At 45.7% G+C, this 22,562-nt stretch overlaps 1 protein-coding gene across 2 annotated transcripts in view; it reads left to right on the top strand.

Moving 5' to 3' along the window:
• Positions 1-7,767: 7,767 nt before the first annotated feature.
• The window catches only part of LOC122936275 (T-kininogen 2-like), a 52,377-nt gene continuing 37,582 nt past the window's right edge, over positions 7,768-22,562 (top strand). Inside the window, exons 1-4 of one of the 2 annotated variants that reach the window (XM_044292400.1) lie at positions 7,768-8,021; positions 17,468-17,578; positions 18,652-18,739; positions 20,647-20,676. In XM_044292400.1, coding sequence (XP_044148335.1) covers positions 7,827-8,021; positions 17,468-17,578; positions 18,652-18,739; positions 20,647-20,676 — 424 coding nt within the window. In that variant the 5' untranslated portion in view covers positions 7,768-7,826. The remainder of the gene's footprint in view (positions 8,022-17,467; positions 17,579-18,651; positions 18,740-20,646; positions 20,677-22,562) is intronic. The other variant, XM_044292401.1, reaches the window with a different exon arrangement.

Raw genomic sequence — 22,562 nt, 5'->3', positions numbered from 1 at the left:
CTTTCCTCCATCTATTCCAAAACTGTTCTGATAGATATTAAACTCTTCATCATCTTCTTCTGGCATATAAATCCTCTTTGGTGAACTTGCCAGGTGGTGGCTGTATGTAATCCGACTTAAGTTGAAGTAGATGGTTGGGAGTTAAAGGGTCCAAACTTGTTGGATCGTTGATGTTATCAACTGTAAGTTGATGTACTATTGCTTTCTCCTTCTCGCACTCTGCAAGTTTCACTCTGAAAACCGATACTTTCTTTCCTTCCTCAGTATCTTTAGGTATTGAGGATTTATCTTTCTTTTGACGTTCTTCATGTAGTGGTGTAGGATGGCATCCTTTGCAAACGCTGCATGTGGCCTTTTTCTTACACTCCTTAGTAACATGGCCTTTTCTTAGGCATCCCAAACACAGTTGGTTATCCAGCACAAATTTTTTCTTTTCTTCTGGGGATTTCGCCTTCAATTGTTGGCAGTTATGTATGCAGTGGTTCTCTCCACAGAACATACACTTGAAGGTAGTCTGAAGATTTGTCGGTTCTGTCTCTCTTCTGATCCCAGTAGTGACTTTGAACTTGCTCTCGTATGTATCTGGACCTAGCTGCTGTGTTGGTTGCAAAACTAGTTACTCTTGCACTTCTTATCTCTCTTGCAGGCCTTTCTTCTAAGGATTTTAAGATGTAAGATGATGTTACATGCTATCCGTGCTTCCTCATTGACAAACTCAGAGAACTTTTTAAAACTTGGGAAGTTCTTACCTAGATCTAACAGTTTAGTCACATAGCGATTCCATCTAGAAGCCACTTCTTCAGGTAGCTTAGTTAGTATCCTGTGGTTTTCTAGATAGTTGTTTAGTACTTCCAGTCCTTGAACATGTGGGATGGCATTTCTGCATGCTTGCAGGAAGTCACCATACTTTTGGAGTCTGAAGTGTTCTTTAGGACCTATTTTAGGCCAGTTATTCAGTTTCTCTCTAAAGGCTCTTTGTACTAAGAAGGGATGACCATATCTTGCATTCAATTTTTCCCAAGCTTGTTTGTAGGCTTCTTCGTCTTTTCTATAGAAGTTAAATTCAAGAACTTCCTTTGTTTCTCCACCAACATATCTCTGAAGGTAGAATAACTTGCCTTCCACTCTATGAACTTTAGTACGTCTCCTGAAAATACAGTGGGTTCCGGAACGGGAAGTCTAGCGAGGACTGTTCTCTGTTGTCCTGTTGGGACAATAGTTGTAATACTCTCCTGAGCATTGCCATTGCATCTAGGAATAGAATCATCCGGTTCTATTTTCTCACTTAGTTCTGAATTAGGTGAGTCCTTTTCTTCATCTTTTTAGCCGGTGAACTTGTCTGGTGTAGCCCAGAGCGATACGAGCCCGTGATTCCTGATTTTGTAGGCCAATCAGGAATCCAGATTTCCACAGTGGGCTACACTGAATATGACTTTTTTAGTCATTTTTTCAGTGACCCACTGGTAAATCTGTACACCCAACAGTTTGTCGCTCAACACCCGGGCTCCTTTTTGGCCAGGCCCGGTGGCTGGACGCCGGTCAGTGCAGCCGAAATGAGGACATTTTGGGGCCTAGTGCTGCATATGGGCCTGGTCAAGAAACCCAGTGTCAGGCTGTACTGGAGTGGGGACGTGCTATACCAGACCCCACTTTACAGTACGGCCATGACACGCTCCCGGTTTGAGGCCATCCGGAAATGTCTGCATTATTCCGATAATGCAGCATGTCCCCCCCTGAGGTGATCCTGCCCATGACCGTCTGTTTAAGATACGGCCGGTCATCGATCACTTTGGGGCCAAATTCATGGAGGCCTATGTACCTGGAAGGGAGGTCGCGGTTGATGAGTCTCTCATTGCGTTTAAGGGGAGACTCATTTTCCGCCAGTATGTGCCCTCCAAGCGGGCGAGGTATGGTGTGAAGCTTTGTGCCTCAGGGTACACTTACAAATTTCATGTATACGAGATTCCCGGATTCAACCCCCAGAATGTCCCCCCACTCTGGGTGTTACCGGGAAACTTGTGTGGGACCTTATGTACCCACTGCTGGATAAGGGTTACCACCTTTACGTGGATAACTTTTATACCAGTATCCCCTTGTTCCAGTCCCTTGCCGCGGCCTCCCTGCCCACCCCCTCCAGGTACCTATCCCCAGGGGTCCAGAAAAAAATAAAAGGTGCAAAAAAAGTTTTTTTTGGTCACCTTACAAAATAAAAAGTTTAATAGCAAGCGATCAAAAAGTCATATAGCCCCCAAAAGTGCCAATAAAAGTGTCATCTCATCCCGCAAAAAATGAGCCCCCACATAAGATAATCGGATAAAAAAAAATAAAAAAAATGACAGACTTTAGAGATCCAAAAATGAGCAATTAAACTGGGACTCCGATCGTTACTCTCCACTACCACCAATGATAGGAGGGGAGATTTTAATTAGGAGGGGGGGCCACTGGCCACCAATAAATCTACAGTACTACAGGGGAGGGAGGGGGGCCACTGGCCACTAATGTGTTAACAACAGGGGAGGGAGGGGGGGCTGGCCGCACTGGCCACCAATGTGTTAACTACAGGGGAGGGAGGGGGGGCTGGCCACACTGGCCACCAATGTGTTAACTACAGGGGAGGGAGGGGGGCCGGCCGCAATGGCCACCAATGTGTTAACTACAGTGGAGGGAGGGGGGGGCCGCACTGGCCACCAATGAGTTAAATACGGGGGGGAGGAGGGGGTCTGGGGGGCAGTCACGTACACACTTCTTTTAGTATATTCTAACTTGAAGCGTCCCCATCACCATGGGAACGCCTCTGTGTTAGAATATACTGTTGGATCTGAGTTTCACGATCTAACTCAAATCCAATGGTATATTCTAACATAGAGGCGTTCCCATGGTGATGGGGATGCTTCAAGTTAAAATATACCATCGGATTGGAGAAAACTCCGATCCGATGGTATAAAATGGACTCCTGACTTTACATTTAAAGTCAATGGGGGACGGATCCGTTTGCAATTGCACCATATTGTGTCAACGTCAAACGGATCCGTCCCCATTTACTTGCATTGTAATTCAGGATGGATCAGTTTGGCTTTGCACAGCCGGACGGACACCAAAATGACTTTTTTTTCATGTCCGTGGATCCTCCAAAAATCAAAGAAGACCCACGGATGAAAAAAAGGTCACGGATCATGGACCTACGGACCCCATTTTTGCGGACCTTAAAAAATAACGGTCTTGTGCATGAGGCCTTAGGCGGATTATACCATTTTCAATAGATGGATGAGATCTGTGGAGAATCTGCATCAAATCCGCACCAAAAACGCACAAAAAAAACACAAAAAATTTGATAAATAGTGCGGATTTATGTTTTTTTTTGTACGGTTTTGGTGTCTATTTCATGGAGATTTTCTGCATATAAATGTGTAGTCACTCTAAGGCCTTGTCCACATTTCCGTGTCAGTGACATGTCCGTGATAAAATGCGTCCGTGGTATGTTCGCTATTTTTACGGACCCATAAACTTCTATGGGCGTGCTTGGTCCGCATCATGGATCAAAGTAGTGCATGCCTGTGAATTTTTTCACTGACCCAGTGAAATGTGAACAGACACATTTAAATCAATGGGTACGTGTGCTGTCCGCAGAAAATGCGGACGTGTGGACGAGGCCGAAGAGTCAAGGGGTTTTAAAGCCAACTATATAACAATTAATTGTAGATGTGAAAATATGGGCTCAATATGACTTTTGTTAAGATTACAGTGTGTTTTAACTATTTCAAGTGTATTTCCACATAAATCCTGCACATAGTAGTTGGAATCGTGAGGCTGAGAGAACATACAAACTCCATGCAGATGTTATCCATGGTTGGATTCAAACCTAGGACCCCAGCGCTGCAAGGCACAAGGGCTAACCACTGAGCCACCATGCTGCCATATATCTGGGCATAAATACTGTGAGGAAGCACATCTTGGCAAATCTACTGTGAAGGGGGCGCATATCTTAGCATAACTACTGTAAGGGAGCAGATCTGGGCAGAACTTTTGTGAGGTGGCACATACCTGGGCAGAACTTTTGTGAAGTCGCACCTGCCTGGGCATAACTACTGTGAGGGGCACATCTAGGCATTAGTGTGAAAGGGGCATATCTGGGCACAACTACTGTGAAGGGGCACATATCTAGGCATAGCTACTGTGAAGGGGGCACATATCTGGGCATAAGTATTGTGAGGGGGCACATATCTGGGCATAAGTGTTGTAAGGGGGCACATATCCAGGCATAACTTCTGTAAGGGGGCACACATTTGGGCATAACAACTGTGAGGAAGCACATCTTGGCAAATCTACTGTGAAGGGGGCGCATATCTTAGCATAACTACTTTAAGGGGGCAGATCTGGGCAGAACTTTTGTGAGGTGGCACATACCTGGGCAGAACTTTTGTGAAGTCGCACATGCCTGGGCATAACTATTGTAAGGAGTCATATCTTGGCATAGCTACTGTGAGGGGCACATCTAGGCATTAGTGTGAAAGGGGCATATCTGGGCATAATTACTATGATGGGGCACATATCTGGGCATAAGTGCTGTGAAGGGGCACATATCTAGGCATAACTACTGTGAAGGGGCACATATCTGGGCATAATATTGTGAGGGGGCACATATCTAGGCATAACTACTGTGAAGGGGGCACATATCTGGGCATAAGTGTTGTAAGGGGGCATAACAACCATGAAGAGAGCACATATCTGGCCATAAATACTGTGAAAGAGGCACATGTGAGCATTACTACGGTGAAGGGGGCACAATGTGGGCATAACTACTGTGAAGGGGGCACAATGTGGGCATAACTACTGTGAAAGGGGCACAATGTGGGTATTGCTACCATGAAGGGTGGCATATGGGCATAACTACTGTAAGGGGCACAATGTGGGCATTACTACTGTGAACGGTGCATATGGGCATAACTACTATGAAGGGGGAACATATGGGCATAACTACTATGAAGGGGGCACATATGGGCATAACTACTATGAAGGGGGCACATATGGGCATGACTTCTGTGAAGGGTGCACAGTGTGGGCATTACTGATGTGTGCTGACACAAAGGGGGAATCATTTCTATGTGGGGGCATTAAGGGGACTGGGTGTGTATAATGCTACGGGAGGAATGATGCTACTTTCACATATGCGATTTCCTTTCCGTTTTTGAGATCTGGCTGCTTCAGTTTGATTTAATACAACCGGCTGCATCCGTTCCATTTATATGTGGTTGCATTAAATTGAAAATTAACAAACCGGATCTGGCACTAAAACTATTGTAAGTCAATGGGCGCTGGATCCGGCTTTTTTCTGTTTGAAAACGGATCCAGCATCATTGACTTAAATTGTTTTTACTGCCGGATTGTGTTTAGTGCCAGATCTCAACACTGGAAAGGAAGACGCATACGTGAAAGTAGCCTTAGAGGCATGGCGGTGTGCTGTGACCAGTGGCGACTCTAGGATCAATATATAGGGGGGGCACAGAAGATACACAGTCAAAAATGGGGGGGCACTAATAATTTTCGCCAGCTAATCATACTACTGAAAAATACTAAAGCAGCCGCTTCCCCTGCAGCTACGCCCCTGATGCCGGGGTAATATAATTAAGGGGTATCAGGGTACATTGGGTATAATATAACTGAGGAGGGCTATCAGACATTATAAAGAGGTAATGTAGCTTACATTACCCCTGTATTACGTCCCTGATAGGATAGCACTCCTCAGTTAGGTTACCCCTGTATAATGCACCCTGCTACCCCTTAGTTATATTATATAACTAAGGGATATCAGGGTACATTACACAGGGGTAATATAACTGAGGAGGGCTATCATGGGACATTATACAGAGGTAATGTAAGCTATATTTCCACCGTATAATGCCCGATAGGCCTCCTGAGTTATATTACCCATGTATAATAACGTACCCTGATACCCCTTAGTTATATAACCCCGCTGAGATCATATAACTAAGGCCTCATGCACACGACCGTTGTGTGCATCCGTGGCCGTTGTGCCGTTTTCCGTTTTTTTTCACGGACCCATTGACTTTCAATGGGTCCGTTGAAAAATCTGAAAATGCACCGTTTGGCATCCGCATCCGTGATCCGTGTTTCCTGGCCGTGAAAAAAATATGACCTGTCCTATTTTTTTCACGGCCAACGGTTCACGGACCCATTCAAGTCAATGGGTCCGTGAAAAATCACGGATGCACACAAGATTGCCATCCGTGTCCGTAAACCGTGTCTGTTTTTTCCTATCATTTCTATGGCAAACTTGACTTAGATTTTTTTTTTTTTCATTTTTTCATGTCTGTGGATCCTCCAAAAAACAAGGAAGACCCACGGATGAAAAAATGGTCACGGATCACGGACCTACGGACCCCGTTTTTGCGGACCCTAAAAAAAAAACGGTCGTGTGCATGAGGCCTAAGAGGTATCCTGGTACATAATTTTACAAGGGTAATATAAGTTACTCAGGAGCCCTGTCAGGCATTATACGGTGGTAATATAAGTTATATTACCCCCCTGTATAATGTACCCTGATTACCCTCAGTTATATAACTGAGGGGTATCAGTCAGGGGACATTATGGGTTATATTATAACTAAGGGGTATCAGGGTACATTATACAGGGGTAATATAACTAAGTTATAGGGGTAACCATATCATCAAGGACAGGTTGAGGAGGGGCTGGGCACAAACCAAGCAGGAGGGAGGGCAGGCCATGAGGCGAGGTAGTGGGGGTATAGGGGTACATTTTTTTTTTAAACTTTTTAGCAGGAGCAGAGAGAACTCAGAGTCAGAACATGAAGGCAAGGCAAGGCACTCACTGGCAGCCTGGCAGGCGGCATATTACCCTTGTATAATGTACTACCAATTATACCCTAAGTTATAGGGGTAACCATATCATCAGGGATAGGTTGAGGAGGGTCTGGGCGCAAACCAAGTAGATGGGAGGGCAGGCCATGAGGCGAGGTAGTGGGGGTATAGGGGTACATTTTTTAAAAACTTTTTAGCAGGAGCAGAGAGAACGCAGAACATGAAGGGAAGGCAAGGTACTCACTGGCAGGCGGCAGCAATTTACAAAGTCCGTTTGCGCGGGTGGGCAGGCACGCAGCAGCGCAGCTTTACGTGTTGACGACCGTGACGTCAAGTCGTCAACTCGTCTCTGCGGCTGTCACACTCCCAGCCTGCGCCTTGCACGCTCTGCCTCCGCGAGTCCGCTGGGTCCAAACGTCGCCCCCACCACGGCACCACCCCATCTGTCATGTGACTCCACTCCATAGCCGACGGACTGGCACTGACTGTATGTTACGTATCTGTGTGTGTTCTCTTCTCTGTCAGTGCGGGCGGCCGGCGCAGCAAGCAGCGATTAGCGCTAGAGTCAGCGATATTCAGCGAATCAGCGGGGGGGCACCCGGGGGGGCAAGGAATGACCTGGGGGGGGCAATTGCCCCCCCTCGCCCCCCTGTAGCGACGCCACTGGCTGTGACCGCTGCACACATTATCCCTCTTTGAGATTTTATAAACGGTGAAGGTACGTAGCAGTATATATTATTCCAGCACTGGTATTGATATTGCACAACTTTATACGCTGTGGACCCTGTTACGTGATCCACACAACCTTCAAAGACTGCACAGCCCCCGCACAGAGCTGTTTGCATTGTGCGGATTGGGTAGCATCTGCCAATAGAGTTCATTGACTGCTCTCTGTCCACTGCTTTGTTTGCCTTCTGTCCCTCCCAATGTTTGCCACATGTCCACAATCTCCTCTGCACTATCCATCAGTCCAGGGAATCAGAGGCCGAAATGAGGTTTTTGCCTGTTGTGCTCCTCTGCTCCTACTGTCTCCTAGGTTCTGCGAACCAGGCTAGTACTGAAGAAGCAGACTGCGATGACCCGAATGTCTTTCTAGCAGCGGATGAGGTGCTGCAGTTCATCAATGAAAATAAAGCATCTGGGAACCAGTTTGTCCTGTACAGAATCACAGAGGCCAACAAAAAGGTAGGAAAGGCTGGCAAGGTGGCTCAAAATGTAAGGCTACTTTCACACTAGCGTTTGGTGCGGATCCGTCATGGATGTGCACAGACGGATCCGTTCAGATAATACAAACGTCTGCATCCGTTCAGAATGGATCCGTTTGTATTATCTTTAACATAGCCAAGACGGATCCGTTTTGAACAACATTGAAAGTCAATGGAGGACAGATCCGTTTTCTATTGTGCCAGATTGTGTCATAGAAAACGGATTCGTCCTCATTGACTTACATTGTTTGTCAGGATGGATCCGTTTGGCTCAGTTTCGTCAGACGGACGCTGCAGGCAGTGTTTTGTTGTCCGCCTCCAAAGCGGAATGGAGACAAAACGGAGACAAACTGATCCATTCTGAGTGGATCCTTTTCCATTCAGAATGCATTAGGGCAAAACTGATCCGTTTTGGACTGCTTGTGAGAGCTCTGAACGGATCTCACAAACGGAAAGCCAAAACGCAAGTGTGAAAGTAGCCTTAGTTTCCTATATGACCCTATGAGAACGACCACACGGTCAGGTTTTCTGATGCAGTTTTGGAAGCCAAAACTAGGAGTGAATTCAACAAAAAGAGAAGTCCTATCTGTCTAGCTGCTGGTGAGTAGCTTCTTCACTATGCGGGTTAAGAAAGCTGCTCATCAGCGACTCTAGACTCAGGCTGCTGCTGATGGAGCTGGTACTGCTCCTGCCACCCCACCCCTCCCCAGCAGCCATGGCAGTGGAACGTGAGCGCAGAGGGCCCCGCGGTCAGACCTGCAAGAGGATGGACGATGGCGCAGATAGGTAGCGGCCAACTGACTACATAGGATGTCTCTATAGTAGTTCAGTTTGTCCTGCCTCTCAGTGGGTGTAAAAAGGTCCCCATTTTGGACCTGTAGCGAGGGCCCAACAACGTGGAGAGCCAGAAGACATCCCTCTGCCGAATGCTGTAGCTCCTCTGGCTGCTCCTCCTCTCCTGTCACCTGTGTATAAAAACCACCCATTTCGCTACACATTGCTTGTGCTCCAATGTCCTCCTCAAGTTCATCCCCCACAGGGCTCATGTGGCCATGAGATCTAGGTGCCACGTCTCCAGTCCCCTGACCAGCCAGATTTACCAGCATCTGTTCCAGGACATGAAGCAGTGGAATGACATTGTTCACCCTGTAGTCCTGGCGACTGACAAATAATGTGGCCTCCTCAAAGGGCCTGAGCAAAAGGCAGGTGTCACGCATGAGCTGCCACTGGCTGACATCGAAGTTACTCAGGGGAGTACTCCTGTCCACTTGGATCATCAAGAGATCGTTTATGGCCTTTCTCTGTTCGTATAATCGGTCCAACATATGGAGGGTGGAATTCCAATGGGAGGAAACGTTGCATATCAACCTATGTTGGGGGATGCCGTTCTGCCACTGCAGCTCAAGGAGGGTGTGCACAGGCAAATGAGGTGCAGAACAGCGTAACACAGCCGTGCCCTGCACTTGTGGTATGCTGGAGGGGCACTGTGAATTGTCCCTGCAGTGGAGGCTGAGGACATGGTGGAGGATGAGAAGGCAGAGGCGGACATTGTCGCAGGACCAACAGCGTGAGAACGTGGAGGCGGAAGCGGCATCACCTGGCTAAGTTGCTGGTGTGGCTGTGCAGGAACCACATTCACCCAGTGGCTGTAAAGGACATGTATTGTCCCTGACCGTAGTTACAGCTCCACACGTCGGCGCTGCTGTGAACTTTGGCAGACACCGACAGGCTCAAGAACTGACCCACCTTCTGTTCTACATGTGTGTGCAGTGCTGGTACTGCCTTTTTGGCAGAAAAATGATGGCTTGGGACTATCTACCTCGGCTTGGCACAAGCCATCAGAGGGACTGCAGCACCAGCAACTTGGACAGAAGCACGTTTAGCTTTTGCGCACGCACTGTTGTCTCTTGGCAATCGCTTCGGTGATCGATTGCTGACGGAATGACTGACAAGGAGTAGGAAGGCGAGGAGCAGGAGCATCAGGACCAGCAGATGATGGCAAGGACAGACAGCTCTCTTCGGCTGAGGTGGTGGAGCCTTGACTGCCTGAAATCAGCTGCGTGCCACTGGATGATGTAGCGGTTGCTGCGGCAGGCTGGACCACCACATCAGGGACACTGTTCTCCCAGGCCACTTTTTGGTGACGCTGAATATGTTGACGCAGGGTCGTGGTGCCACGATTGACACCCTGGCCACGCTTCACCTTCTGCCCACAGATTCTACATATGGCCATGTTCACCTCCTCTGGTGGCTTACCAAAAAACTGCCACACCGCCAAGTAGGTGATTTTACCCGCAACACTATGCACTGACTGACTGCTACCGCTGCTGCCTCTGTGAACCCATGCACCGCTACTTCCTGGGCAGGTAGGCTCCTGCGAAGTGGGTGGTCTACCCTGGGCACATTTGGCTACCGACCTCCCACTGCTGCCACCCTGCTGACTCCCGGCCACGCTAGCAACTTGCTGGCTCCGCTGCTGCCTCTTCTCCCGATGATGATGACACCCCTTCTCCCAAGTGCGATCAGTTACATCATCATTATCGAGTACTGTCTGCACGTCACTGATGTCCTCCTCAAAAGTCTCTGGGTCAGGAGCCTGATTGCTCACAACACCAGCTCCCACGCCACTCTCCTGATCACTTGCCCGCCTAGTGGAGGAAGCGGCGGATGTCTCCTCCACATCTTGGCTTGCCAGTAGCTGCTGACTGTCTTCTAGTAGCTCGTCCTCACTGTATAGTGGAGCTGAGCTTGCAGCATACAATACTTAATGCCAACTAAGGGTTGTGTCTGATAAACCGACTGACTCTTGGCTGGGGGTGTCTGATGTCACTTGCAACGAAGTCGAAGATCCAGTCAACCATTCAAGATCTGCTGGTTTGCTGGTCAAGACATGACCACTAGCTAACACTGGGAGCTCAGGCCTCTCGAAGTGACTCCTGCTGCCACGGCCCCTTACTCTGCTTCGCCAGAAACATTTAGGCCTCTGCCACTCTTCTGTGCAGGGCCTGGCACTTCTCTGTCTGACATACTGTTAGATCAAATAATTAAATAAAAAGGAAATTAAAAACACCCCAAAAAAGTCTGCAATTTTCTCACTTCACCACACAACGGCTAATAAGCCCTTTTTTCACTCTAATACACACAAAAAAGGGCTTTAGAACACATAACTGCACCGCTGAACGGCAAATATATTTTTCTTTTGCCACTAATACACGCCACAAAAGGCTTTAGAACATATAACTACACCGCTGAACGACAAATATATTTTTATTTTGCCACTAATACACAGCAAAAAGTGCTGTAATTTTAGCACTTCACCACACAATGGCTAATAAGCCCTTTTCCCCCACTAATAGAAGCCAAAAAATGCTTTCGAACATACAGGTCCTTCTCAAAAAATTAGCATATTGTGATAAAGTTCATTATTTTCTGTAATGTACTGATAAACATTAGACTTTCATATATTTTAGATTCATTACACCCCAACTGAAGTAGTTCAAGCCTTTTATTGTTTTAATATTGATGATTTTGGCATACAGCTCATGAAAACCCAAATTTCCTATCTAAAAAAATTAGCATATTTCATCCGACCAATAAAAGAAAAGTGTTTTTAATACAAAAAAAAGTCAACCTTCAAATAATTATGTTCAGTTATGCACTCAATCCTTGGTCGGGAATCCTTTTGCAGAAATTACTGCTTCAATGCGGCGTGGCATGGAGGCAATCAGCCTGTGGCACTGCTGAGGTGTTATGGAGGCCCAGGATGCTTCGATAGCGGCCTTAAGCTCATCCAGAGTGTTGGGTCTTGCGTCTCTCAACTTTCTCTTCCCAATATCCCACAGATTCTCTATGGGGTTTAGGTCAGGAGAGTTGGCAGGCCAATTGAGCCCAGTAATACCATGGTCAGTAAACCATTTACCAGTGGTTTTGGCACTGTGAGCAGGTGCCAGGTCGTGCTGAAAAATGAAATCTTCATCTCCATAAAGCTTTTCAGCAGATGGAAGCATGAAGTGCTCCAAAATCTCCTGATAGCTAGCTGCATTGACCCTGCCCTTGATAAAACACAGTGGACCAACACCAGCAGCTGACATGGCACCCCAGACCATCACTGACTGTGGGTACTTGACACTGGACTTCAGGCATTTTGGCATTTCCCTCTCCCCAGTCTTCCTCCAGACTCTGGCACCTTGATTTCCGAATGACATGCAACAGTCCAGTGCTGCTTCTCTGTAGCCCAGGTCAGGCGCTTCTGCCGCTGTTTCTGGTTCAAAAGTGGCTTGACCTGGGGAATGCGGCACCTGTAGCCCATTTCCTGCACACGCCTGTACGTGGTGGCTCTGGATGTTTCTACTCCAGACTCAGTCCACTGCTTCCGCAGGTCCCCCAAGGTCTGGAATCGGTCCTTCTTCACAATCTTCCTCAGGGTCCGGTCACCTCTTCTCGTTGTGCAGTGTTTTCTGCCACACTTTTTCCTTAGCAAATATAATAAAAGGGACGCTTAAAAAGGAGCAAAATAACAAATATTTTATTGTGCTCAAAAGGGAAGGAGTGAAACCTTTAGAAATCAAATCGGACCAAAACTGTCCATCCCATATAACAAGCCTAGTGTAAGCAAGGTCTCAATAATCACTAGAGGAACTTGTTACTCATATTGTAGAAGGGGGATAGACAGACTAGTAATCTAAAATCCACCGCACTAAGTACACGGATAAGGTGCTCCGTAGGCAATTGTAGCCTGATATGTTAGAGTGCATGCGGAGATAGAAGCGGTATGCGCTAGCCCTGTGAAAGTAACACAGTGTATGTTGATTCAACACAGGAATCACAGTAGGTCACAGGGAGCTGCGCATCGCACAAACACTGAACTGGCCAGTAACAAGAAGTCACTGAGCAGCGGCGGTGAGTGGTAGGAGCGGCCGTGCACTATGCCGACTCATAAACTCACACCACCGTAGGTGAATAAACTACATAGACGCTTGCTGTTGCTGGCGTGCATTCCAGCAACCAGCTGGTCTAAACACTGAGCTACGGCTCAACGCGTTTCTGTGCAGTTAGTATCTGCACGTCATCAGGAGCCAAGTAGCACCTACACCTAAACTACCTAGCCCCGATCACATAAGTTTGCAATCGGCGGGTTAAACAGTGTAATCAACGCAATACACCGAAACCTAGTGTGGGAGACGGTGTGCTGTTTGTTTAAACATAGTCTCGGCTCTGTAATGGCCGCGAGCGGCCAGGGAGCCGCCGTGATTTAAAGAGACACACCACGCCCCCAAGAGAACACGCCTCCAGCCGACGTCAATCCACCAGATGCTGCAACCATACTGGACTGGTCAACGAACGGCTGTGAGGAACATGGATGTGTTCAGGGGGTTAGTGCACAGCACTAAATGGTAACAAAATATCGGGAAAATAACAGCGGTTTATTAGATGACAGGCAACAATATCACAGAAACAAGAATCGAAAAACACTGAAGAAATACACTTTATTAACCACCCAAAACACTTGCATATAAACATGCATGATCGTCATATGGGTATGAATGTAAATATAAATATAGACAAGTGAGAGACAGAGTGAAGATAAGGAGGTGCTATGATGCCTTTAAATGAATGGAACATAAGAAATGGCATCGTTAAGACCGATAGGTTTGATGGTACCTAACCTGAACATCCATCGTGCCTCCTTCTGTAGGAGGATACGATCCAAATCACCTCCTCGTGGTGTCCTCTTCACAATGTCAATGCCCTGAAATTTTATGACAGATGCATTACCCTGGTGGCATTCAACCACATGGCGGGCAATAGGTGTATCCTGGCATTTCATAATGTCAGATACGTGTTCACCGATACGCCGTCTTAATTCACGTATCGTTTTGCCAACATATTTCAGGTTGCATATACATGTCATTAAATAGACCACACCAGTGGTTTTGCAGTTGACAAATGGTCTAATAACGAATGTTCTGTCAGATGAATAACCAGAGAATGTTTTGTTCTTGTTGATGTAGCCACAGAATTTGCAGGATCCACACGGAAAAGTTCCCGAAACGGGATTATGTAACCAGGTATATTGTCTTGGACTCTGGTACATACTGTGGACCAACATATCACGCAAATTCTGGCTACGTCGAAAGGTAATCGCTGGTTTGTCTGGGATAAGATGACCAATATCCGAGTCAGATCTCAAAATGTCCCAGTATTCTGATAGGACATCACGCACCTGGTTGTGAGCATTATCAAAGGTGCCAATAATTCTCATACTCTCCATCCCTTGCTGGTTTGGTTTGGGGGAAAGTAATGAGTCCCTGTTTTGACTTAAGGAATGTTGGTACGCTTCCCTAAGTAACTGGGATGGATATCCTCGAGACAAAAATCTCTCTTGAAGATCTGAGGCGGCTTTTCTAAAATCCGATAGCTGAGAACAATTCCTACGGGCCCTTAAATACTGCCCCTTGGGGATGCCTCGTTTCAGAGCTTTAGGGTGTCCACTCTCCCACCTGAGTAGGCTGTTTGTAGCCGTGGACTTCCTATACATACTGGTGACGATATCACCAGATGTATTGAGCTTGATGGTCAGATCCAGAAAGGAAATCTGGTGCTCATTTATTTCCGAAGTAAAGAACAAACCCAGCTCATTGTTGTTTAAAGCCGCCACAAACTCATGGAACAATGTGGTGCTGCCCCCCCATAGGATCAGCACATCATCTATGTACCTAACCCATACTTTTTCCTTCCCACAGACTTCCCACTGAGGTGCCTTGATACAGCACTCTGGGAACAGCCTATTCGTTCAGAAATTTCTTTCTGTGTCTTACCCTCTTGCTTGAGGGTGTCAATGATGGCCTTCTGGACAGCAGTCAGGTCGGCAGTCTTACCCATGATTGCGGTTTTGAGTAATGAACCAGGCTGGGAGTTTTTAAAAGCCTCAGGAATCTTTTGCAGGTGTTTAGAGTTAATTAGTTGATTCAGATGATTAGGTTAATAGCTCGTTTAGAGAACCTTTTCATGATATGCTAATTTTTTTAGATAGGAATTTGGGGTTTTCATGAGCTGTATGCCAAAATCATCAATATTAAAACAATAAAAGGCTTGAACTACTTCAGTTGGTGTGTAATGAAACTAAAATATATGAAAGTCTAATGTTTATCAGTACATTACAGAAAATAATGAACTTTATCACAATATGCTAATTTTTTGAGAAGGACCTGTATAACTGCACCACACATGGGCAAATAAGACGTAGAAATATTTCCTTGTAATAAACCCTGTTAATGACTGTAACACCCCAATAACAAGAACGGTTTGCTGGAATTACAGAGCAGTATAATGGCAATTTGGGTGCCCAGTCAGTACAGCAAGGTGTAATAGGATTGTTCCTATTACCCAGGCTGTAACCTCCCCTACTGAACCGTGTTCAACATAAATGCTGTGGAATGATTCCTCCCTATCCGTTCCCTACACCTTAAACAATCTTTCCCTGCACTTGTAAATCATTTTTTTTTTAGCACAATTAAGTTTTTTCTAGCACTGTTTCTAGTACACTGAAAAATGGCCAAGATGGCTGAGGCTATTTATAGGGCTGTGACATCACAGGGCTGGCTGGCTGCTGATTGGCTGCATGCATGGCATTATGGGTGGTCCCGCCTTCCCAGAGTTCCTTTCTCCATGTCCTCACACATGGAGCAGCCATTTTAGAAAAAAAATTGATTCAGTACCACGAAGGGTGAGGAAATTCGGATTCGGTGCAAATCAAATTTTTCAGCTTCGATTCACTCATCTATACATATGTCTTTTTTTCAGAACGGTATTAGTGAATTTGCAATTTGCAGTCCCCATTGCATGGGCAACATCCGTATGGCAGCCAGGACGGATTAAGACCAACTTGAATGGGTCTGTGATCCGTCCGCACACTAAACTTGTTCTATTTTTTTTTGCGGTGGGGAGGCACGGACGGATTGAATGGGTCCGCATCCGTGATGCAGGGAGCACACGGTCGGTGCCCGCAAATTGCGGACACGCTGTTTGTGGGCCGCAACACGGCCACAGCCGGGCAATGGCAGTGTGCATGAGGCCTTAAAAACATTTTAAAATAGGAATTTGAAGTTGGCTTTGCTACTGGCTGGTTTCCTATTTTAAAATGTTTTTAAATACGCAGATAGGAATACCAAAGTCATTCATCAAAGTCTTGCGCAACTTTATCTGAGACGAATTTTGGCTACGCAGAGCCCTTACATTTTAATGCTGTATGGAAACAACACTTTTTTAACAAATCGACTTTGGATCTATGATCTGAAGCTCTATTCGCTCAAGACTAGTGATAGTAATGCAGCAGATTTCTGCAACTGAAAATGAGGTTGACTTATCTAATGGAGTTGTTTAGAAGGCAATCACACAGGTGGGAATTCACTGTGGTGCCTGCTTGTGTGACAGATGGGCACCGGGGCTGGTGTGTGTCTGGTATTTCTGCACCCGCCATAGCTCTGCCGCATTTTCCAGCAACACCACGCCCCTTTCCCACTAAGCCACGCCCACTTCGTGAACTAGAAGCAGTGGATTTTTTTGAAACTAGTTGTGCCAAACTGCACAACAAAATTTGAGACAAATTTTGTCACAATTTACTACAAGAACTGGGTGCAAGGGATCTGTCCATGGGTGTAACTACCAGGGTAGCAGGCCTAGCAGCTGCTATAGAGCCCCAATAACTAAGGGAGGGCATCTGTACCCAGGAATAGTGATGTATAAAGACAATGGAGGATTGCATTACTTTATGCATTATCTCTGTGCTGTGACATCACTGATAGAAAATATGTATAGTGATATACAGAAATCAATCATACTATTGTGATATTACTGTGAGCCTGATTGCTGTATTGTGAACATTATGCCTGTGCTGTAACATCACAGTGCATATTTCCACCATCACTTTGTGAATGATCCCTGTGCAATAAGAAAACCAGCATAAACATAGGCTTTTCATAATCTTGCTACCTAATGTGGTCATGGTGTTGTGGAGCCCCATTCTAAGTTTTGCTATGGGGCCCCGTGGGTCTGCCCCTATACACTTTGACAGTGTCAGCACTGTATTAGACTGTGTAGGGAGACACCTACAACTGCTAACATCCAGGTTTCAATTTAGTCATAAATTTCTAGTAGGAATAACAGAAGAATGGAGCATAGAATTATAGGAAAAAATTGTTCCCCTGTTATTTTATGAGGAATGCAACAATTAAAGGGTAACTCTTTCTCTACATGATAAATGCTATTTTCTGAAGACAACCCCTTTAAGTGAGAAAATGGGAGTTGTGTTACAGTCAGAACAGGGTGCAGAAAGCGGCATCTGTCTGTATTACTTTTTTCAGTATAAAGAAAGAACAGTGCATGACATGTTTGATGAATTTCCTTATTGAATTTTTTCACATATAGGAGGAAGGTATCCTGATAAACATTTTCATCAAATTCAAGATACAGGAAAGCGTGTGTGAAGTGAAAAATGGTTTAAATTGGAAATTATGTGCCTTCAAAGATAATGGAGCGGTAAGTCTGGATCACTTCACAAGCTTTTATTTTTTTTTATTATTTGTGATTTCAGATTATCAGAATATATATTGTATATATGTAATAAAACAACCATACACATTTTATGTGAAGTAAAAAATATGAATATTTGTATAATTTATAGCACATTTAAAAGAGTCGTATAAGATTAGAAAAAATGATGTGTGTTTTTTCCACAAACCGTATTATTGCTATCCATTGGATATGTCTCCTATTGCAGCTCAACCTCACAATCCCTTTAAAGGGGTTATCCTGGAAAAGATAATGATGACTTATCTCAGGATCAGTCATCACTATGACATCAGTGGGGGCCAAGTCCCGGCATCCCTGCCGATCAGCTGTTTCAGGGCGACACTGCGCTTACCGGAGCTCTGGTGAGTGATGCAGGCTTTCCAAGGACACCGCCATACATCGTATAGTGGCGGTGCTTGGTATTGACTTTAGTAGGGCTAACCTGCAACCAGGCCATGTGACCGATGTACAGTGATGTCACTGGCCTAGGAAGAGACTGAAGCGCTCAAGGCTTCTTCTAACAGCTGTTCGGTGAAGGTCCCGGGTTTCAGACGCCTGTAGATCTGATACTGATGACCTATCCTAAGTCATAAATATCTTTTCCTGGATAACCCCTTTAAGGCCCCTTTCACATGAGCGAGTTTCACGCTCCGGACTTGCAGCACGAGTATGCGGCAGCTCCTGACCTCCCAGCACTGATGGCGTCACATAGCATCATATTGATTTATGTTGCTATGTAACCCTTACAGTTCTAGAATGTATTGGATAATACTGACATAATGCTGTCAGTGTTATCCAATACATTCCAGACCTCTAAGGGTTATTTAGCATCATAAATCAATATAATGCTATGCGACACAGTCAGTGCTGGGAGGTCAGGACGAGGGGGCGCTCTCACTGACACATGCTGCGAGTCCGATGCGTGGAACTCGTGTAAAAGGGGCCTTAGTCAGTGGGATGGTGAGGTTATAGCAGGCACCATCCACAGACAAGACTAATCACATACAGTCTCGTTAAGGCATCTTTTCTTCTCTGTCCAGGACTATCGTGAATGCTCAGCAAATGTTCAAGTCAACACGGAAATAAAACGTGGGGGTATCTTTAACCACCATTGTTCTGATACTAAAGGTATGTATAATGCGGCATCAACCATGATATGGATAATTGGGTCCTGCTTCTGAGAGTCCCCATAATCAGGGGTGCTAGCCAGGGCAGCCATAAAATAATTGCTCATAAAACATTGCAGTCGTCGCTAATTCAGAGAACACCTCAGTTATCACAAATGCTCTAATGGGGTAATCCAAGGGTTTTATTTAAACCCAACAACTCCATTCCTAGTACACAGAGACAGTTAACTATGAATGACTACACAAGTGGGGAGGGGATCCATCAAGACCACTGGAACGAGATGCACCTTAGAGCCGTGTCTCTTCTCCGTGCACCAGAAACTCAAATCTACGATAGCTCGAGTTTGGTGTAGACTTGAGCTTTGATGTATACAAATTTTGGTTTGAAAAATTTTCTTTCTTATGTTTAAGTGTGCTGAAAACAAATTCAAAGAAAAAAAAAACTTTTTTCCTCTTGCAAGTTAATTTTTTTTGCCAGAAAATACAAACGTACATAACTACTGCCATTGTAACAGCCCATACAATAAAATGAAAGGTGTTTTCTGGGAGTGCAACATTAAGAACCGATCTTCCAGATAGCTCATCAGTATCCAATCAGTGGGGTCTGACTCCCTGCACCCGCTATTTGAAGGAGCCGAGCACCTGCATCCTCCTCATAGCACACCAAGCACAGCCCCGTACATTGCATAGTAGTTGTGCTTGGTCCTACAGCCCAGGCCCATTCATTTGAATTAAACTGAGTTACACATAAGCCATGTGACCAATTAACATACATGATGTCCCTGGCCTAGCATGAGGCAGCAGCACTCTTCAGAGCATTGTGGCCTCTTCAAACAGCTGATTGTTGGGGGTGCCAGGAGTCAGACCCCCATAGATCTGAAATGGATGACCTATTCTGAGGATATGCCATCAATATTGTACTTCCTGAAAACCCCTTTATCCTATTATTTATGGTAACAATGTTAGTAAATGATCCCTCCCACAATAAAACAATCCCTCCTACAGATACAGTGACAGAAAAATCACTGCCTCCTGACATCCCAAAATAGGAGTTAAAGGGGTATTCCCATCACAGACAATGGGGGCATATCACTAGGATATGCTCCCATTGATAGGTGCAGGTCCCAACTCTGGGACCCGCGGCTACAATAAGCGACGGAGCGGGCAAATGAAAAGAGGGCCCATTCATTTCTACGGGGCCGCTGAAAATAGCCGAGCGCTGGGACCCGCGCAGAGTTGGGAGCAGAGTTGGGACCCGCACCTCTCAGACAATGGGGGCATATCTTAGCAATATGCCCCCATTGTCTGAGATGGGAATACCCCTTTAAACAACTCTGACATTTTCTTTCATCTTTTTTTTCTTCAAATTCACTTTTTTACATCATATTTATGCATTTTGTGCTATTTACCTCCTTGGTGGTCCAGCTCTCCTCTGTCTATTCACTGAAGAAGACAGTATATGCAACCAGAGATGAGCAGTGGCATCACCAGCCTTACCCAGATAACCCTGGCCCTTACTTTAGGGTGGTTTTACACATGCTGATCCTGGCCCTAAATGAGTGCCAATATAAGAAGTTGATGCAAACTAAAAGTACAAGCATTCGTCACCGTTTAGTTTGCATACTGTTGACAGCACGATTTCTCATAAGGCTATGTGCTACCAACCGGAGAGTTTTTTATGTGTGTATAAAAGATACGATCAGACAAGCTGGTTTGTTGGCTGGTCGGTGGGTTGTTTGGAGTGGGCGATGATCAAAAGAAAGTTTGTTCCTTGGTGCTTTCTTGTTCAGGCAGTTCCATAGACTTGCTAGACATGATGGGATGATAACTTGCAATTTAACAGTAAACTATAAAATAAGATTCAGTTTGGTTACCAAGTGAGAAGATAACTGTGTGCGCTTTTTTCAGGGGAGCAGCCAAAACTACCAGAAGAACAAGGTGAACATCTTTATTATTATTCTGTATTCTAAGTTTGGTTACATTAAGTACAGAGAACCAACAGATTATAATATAATGCATCACAAAAAGACTGCAAACATATGTCACAAAGAGGGACAGAGTGCTGATTGTAGAGGCTAAAGCTGGTCATACACTTCATCTCTGGCAGCAGTTTATATCCCAGGGGAACAAGGAACCAGGCATACCGAAATCCAACATGCCCAATCCTTCTTTCTCCGACATCTGGTGTGAAAGGCAGTCTAGTAACTCTCAGATGGTTTTATAATCCAGCAGAAATTACATTTATGTGTATAGGCCACATTGGTGTCCATTTTAAGGTGAAGACGTGTTTAAAGCATGAAGAAAAGATCTCCACAACTGTAATCCTTTCACTGTAAAAAAGTATTTGATCCCTAGGGCCTCATGCACACGAACGTATTTTCTTTCCGTGTCCGTTCCAGTTTTTTTTGCGGACCTTATACGGAACAATTCACTTCAATGGGTCCGCCCAAAAAAATGAAAGTTACTCCGTGTGCATTCCGTTTCGTATGTCCGTATTTCTGTTCAGCAAAGAAAATAGAACATGTCTTATTATTGTCCGCATTACAGACAAGGATAGGACTGTTCTATTAGAGGCCAGCTGTTCCGTTCCTCAAAATATGGAATGCACACAGATGTCATCCGTATTTTTTGTGGATCCGTTTTTTTGCAGACCGCAAAATACATACGGTCGTTTGCATGAGGCCTAAGTGTGCATCACACTTCTGGGGCCACACCTATGTTGGTCCCCCAAACCCTGACCCTCCTGTTGAGCCAAATCCAGGCATAGGATAAATGAGAGGTGGGTGCACATATGTGCCGCATTCTTCTTTTACTTCTATAGGAGCAGAAACACATGCGCACGTTAACTCCTAGAGAACAGAATAGATAGAGCACCTACCTGTCACGGTGGGGAGTGGGGGAAACCACCCACCATATAATTAGAGCTGTTACTAAGCCCAAAAACAGGGATAGGGAGCTGGTCACCTCCTACAGCCGTCCTAATCCTGACCAAAAGATGGGAGGGCTCATACACTGGAACCTGGATCCTACTGACCCTAACGGTCCCTTACATAGAGGTCAGGGATAGGAGACAACCGGTTCCTCAAGGAAACAGACAAACCGGAGTCTCCAACGGCCTAGTAACAGAAGGGAAAAGAAAGAATCAGTAGCAACTGAATGGCAGGTAAGCACCTGGAGAAACAACAGCACACCAGAACATCAAACACTTACCTGCCGCAGCAAAGATGGAAAAACACCAAAACAACCTGGACCCCCATGCGGACACCGATGCAAGGTGGCTCCAGGCAAAGTTGCAAATATCTTTTAGGTTCACCCCTCCGGGAAACCAATAGGACCCCCTTTTCGGAGGTAACAACAGAGAGGGGAAAATATCAATCATCCATGCAGATCACAACACCAAATCGACCTGACATGGAACATCAGACATGACATAAACAACTAAACCCCAACATAAACCACACCAAACAACATAACAGGTGAGGAGGGGAAAGGAGACAAAGGGAGACAAACAATGTCCAACTAGGATGCCCTCACACAGGTAAGATGACACATCCAAAAAGGAGCAGAGCTCCTACATATATACAGGCAAACAACCATCTGACCTTCAGGCTCACAACACTGTATAAGGCCCCATGCACACGGCCGTGTTTCACGGCCGTGTGCGGGCCGTGGAACCGCGGCCTGGATCCCTCCTGAGAGCAGGAGCGCACGGCGTCACTGGTTGCTATGACGCCGTGCGCTCCCTGCTGCCGCCACAGTACAGTAATACACTGGTATGATCTATACCAGTGTATTACTGTACTGTGCCGGCAGCAGGGAGCGCA

The sequence above is a fragment of the Bufo gargarizans genome, chromosome 4 (assembly GCF_014858855.1).
Source record: "Bufo gargarizans isolate SCDJY-AF-19 chromosome 4, ASM1485885v1, whole genome shotgun sequence".
Classification (NCBI taxonomy): domain Eukaryota; kingdom Metazoa; phylum Chordata; class Amphibia; order Anura; family Bufonidae; genus Bufo; species Bufo gargarizans.
Note: the sequence above shows the minus strand (reverse complement) of the source record. Positions and strands in the feature narration are given on the sequence as shown.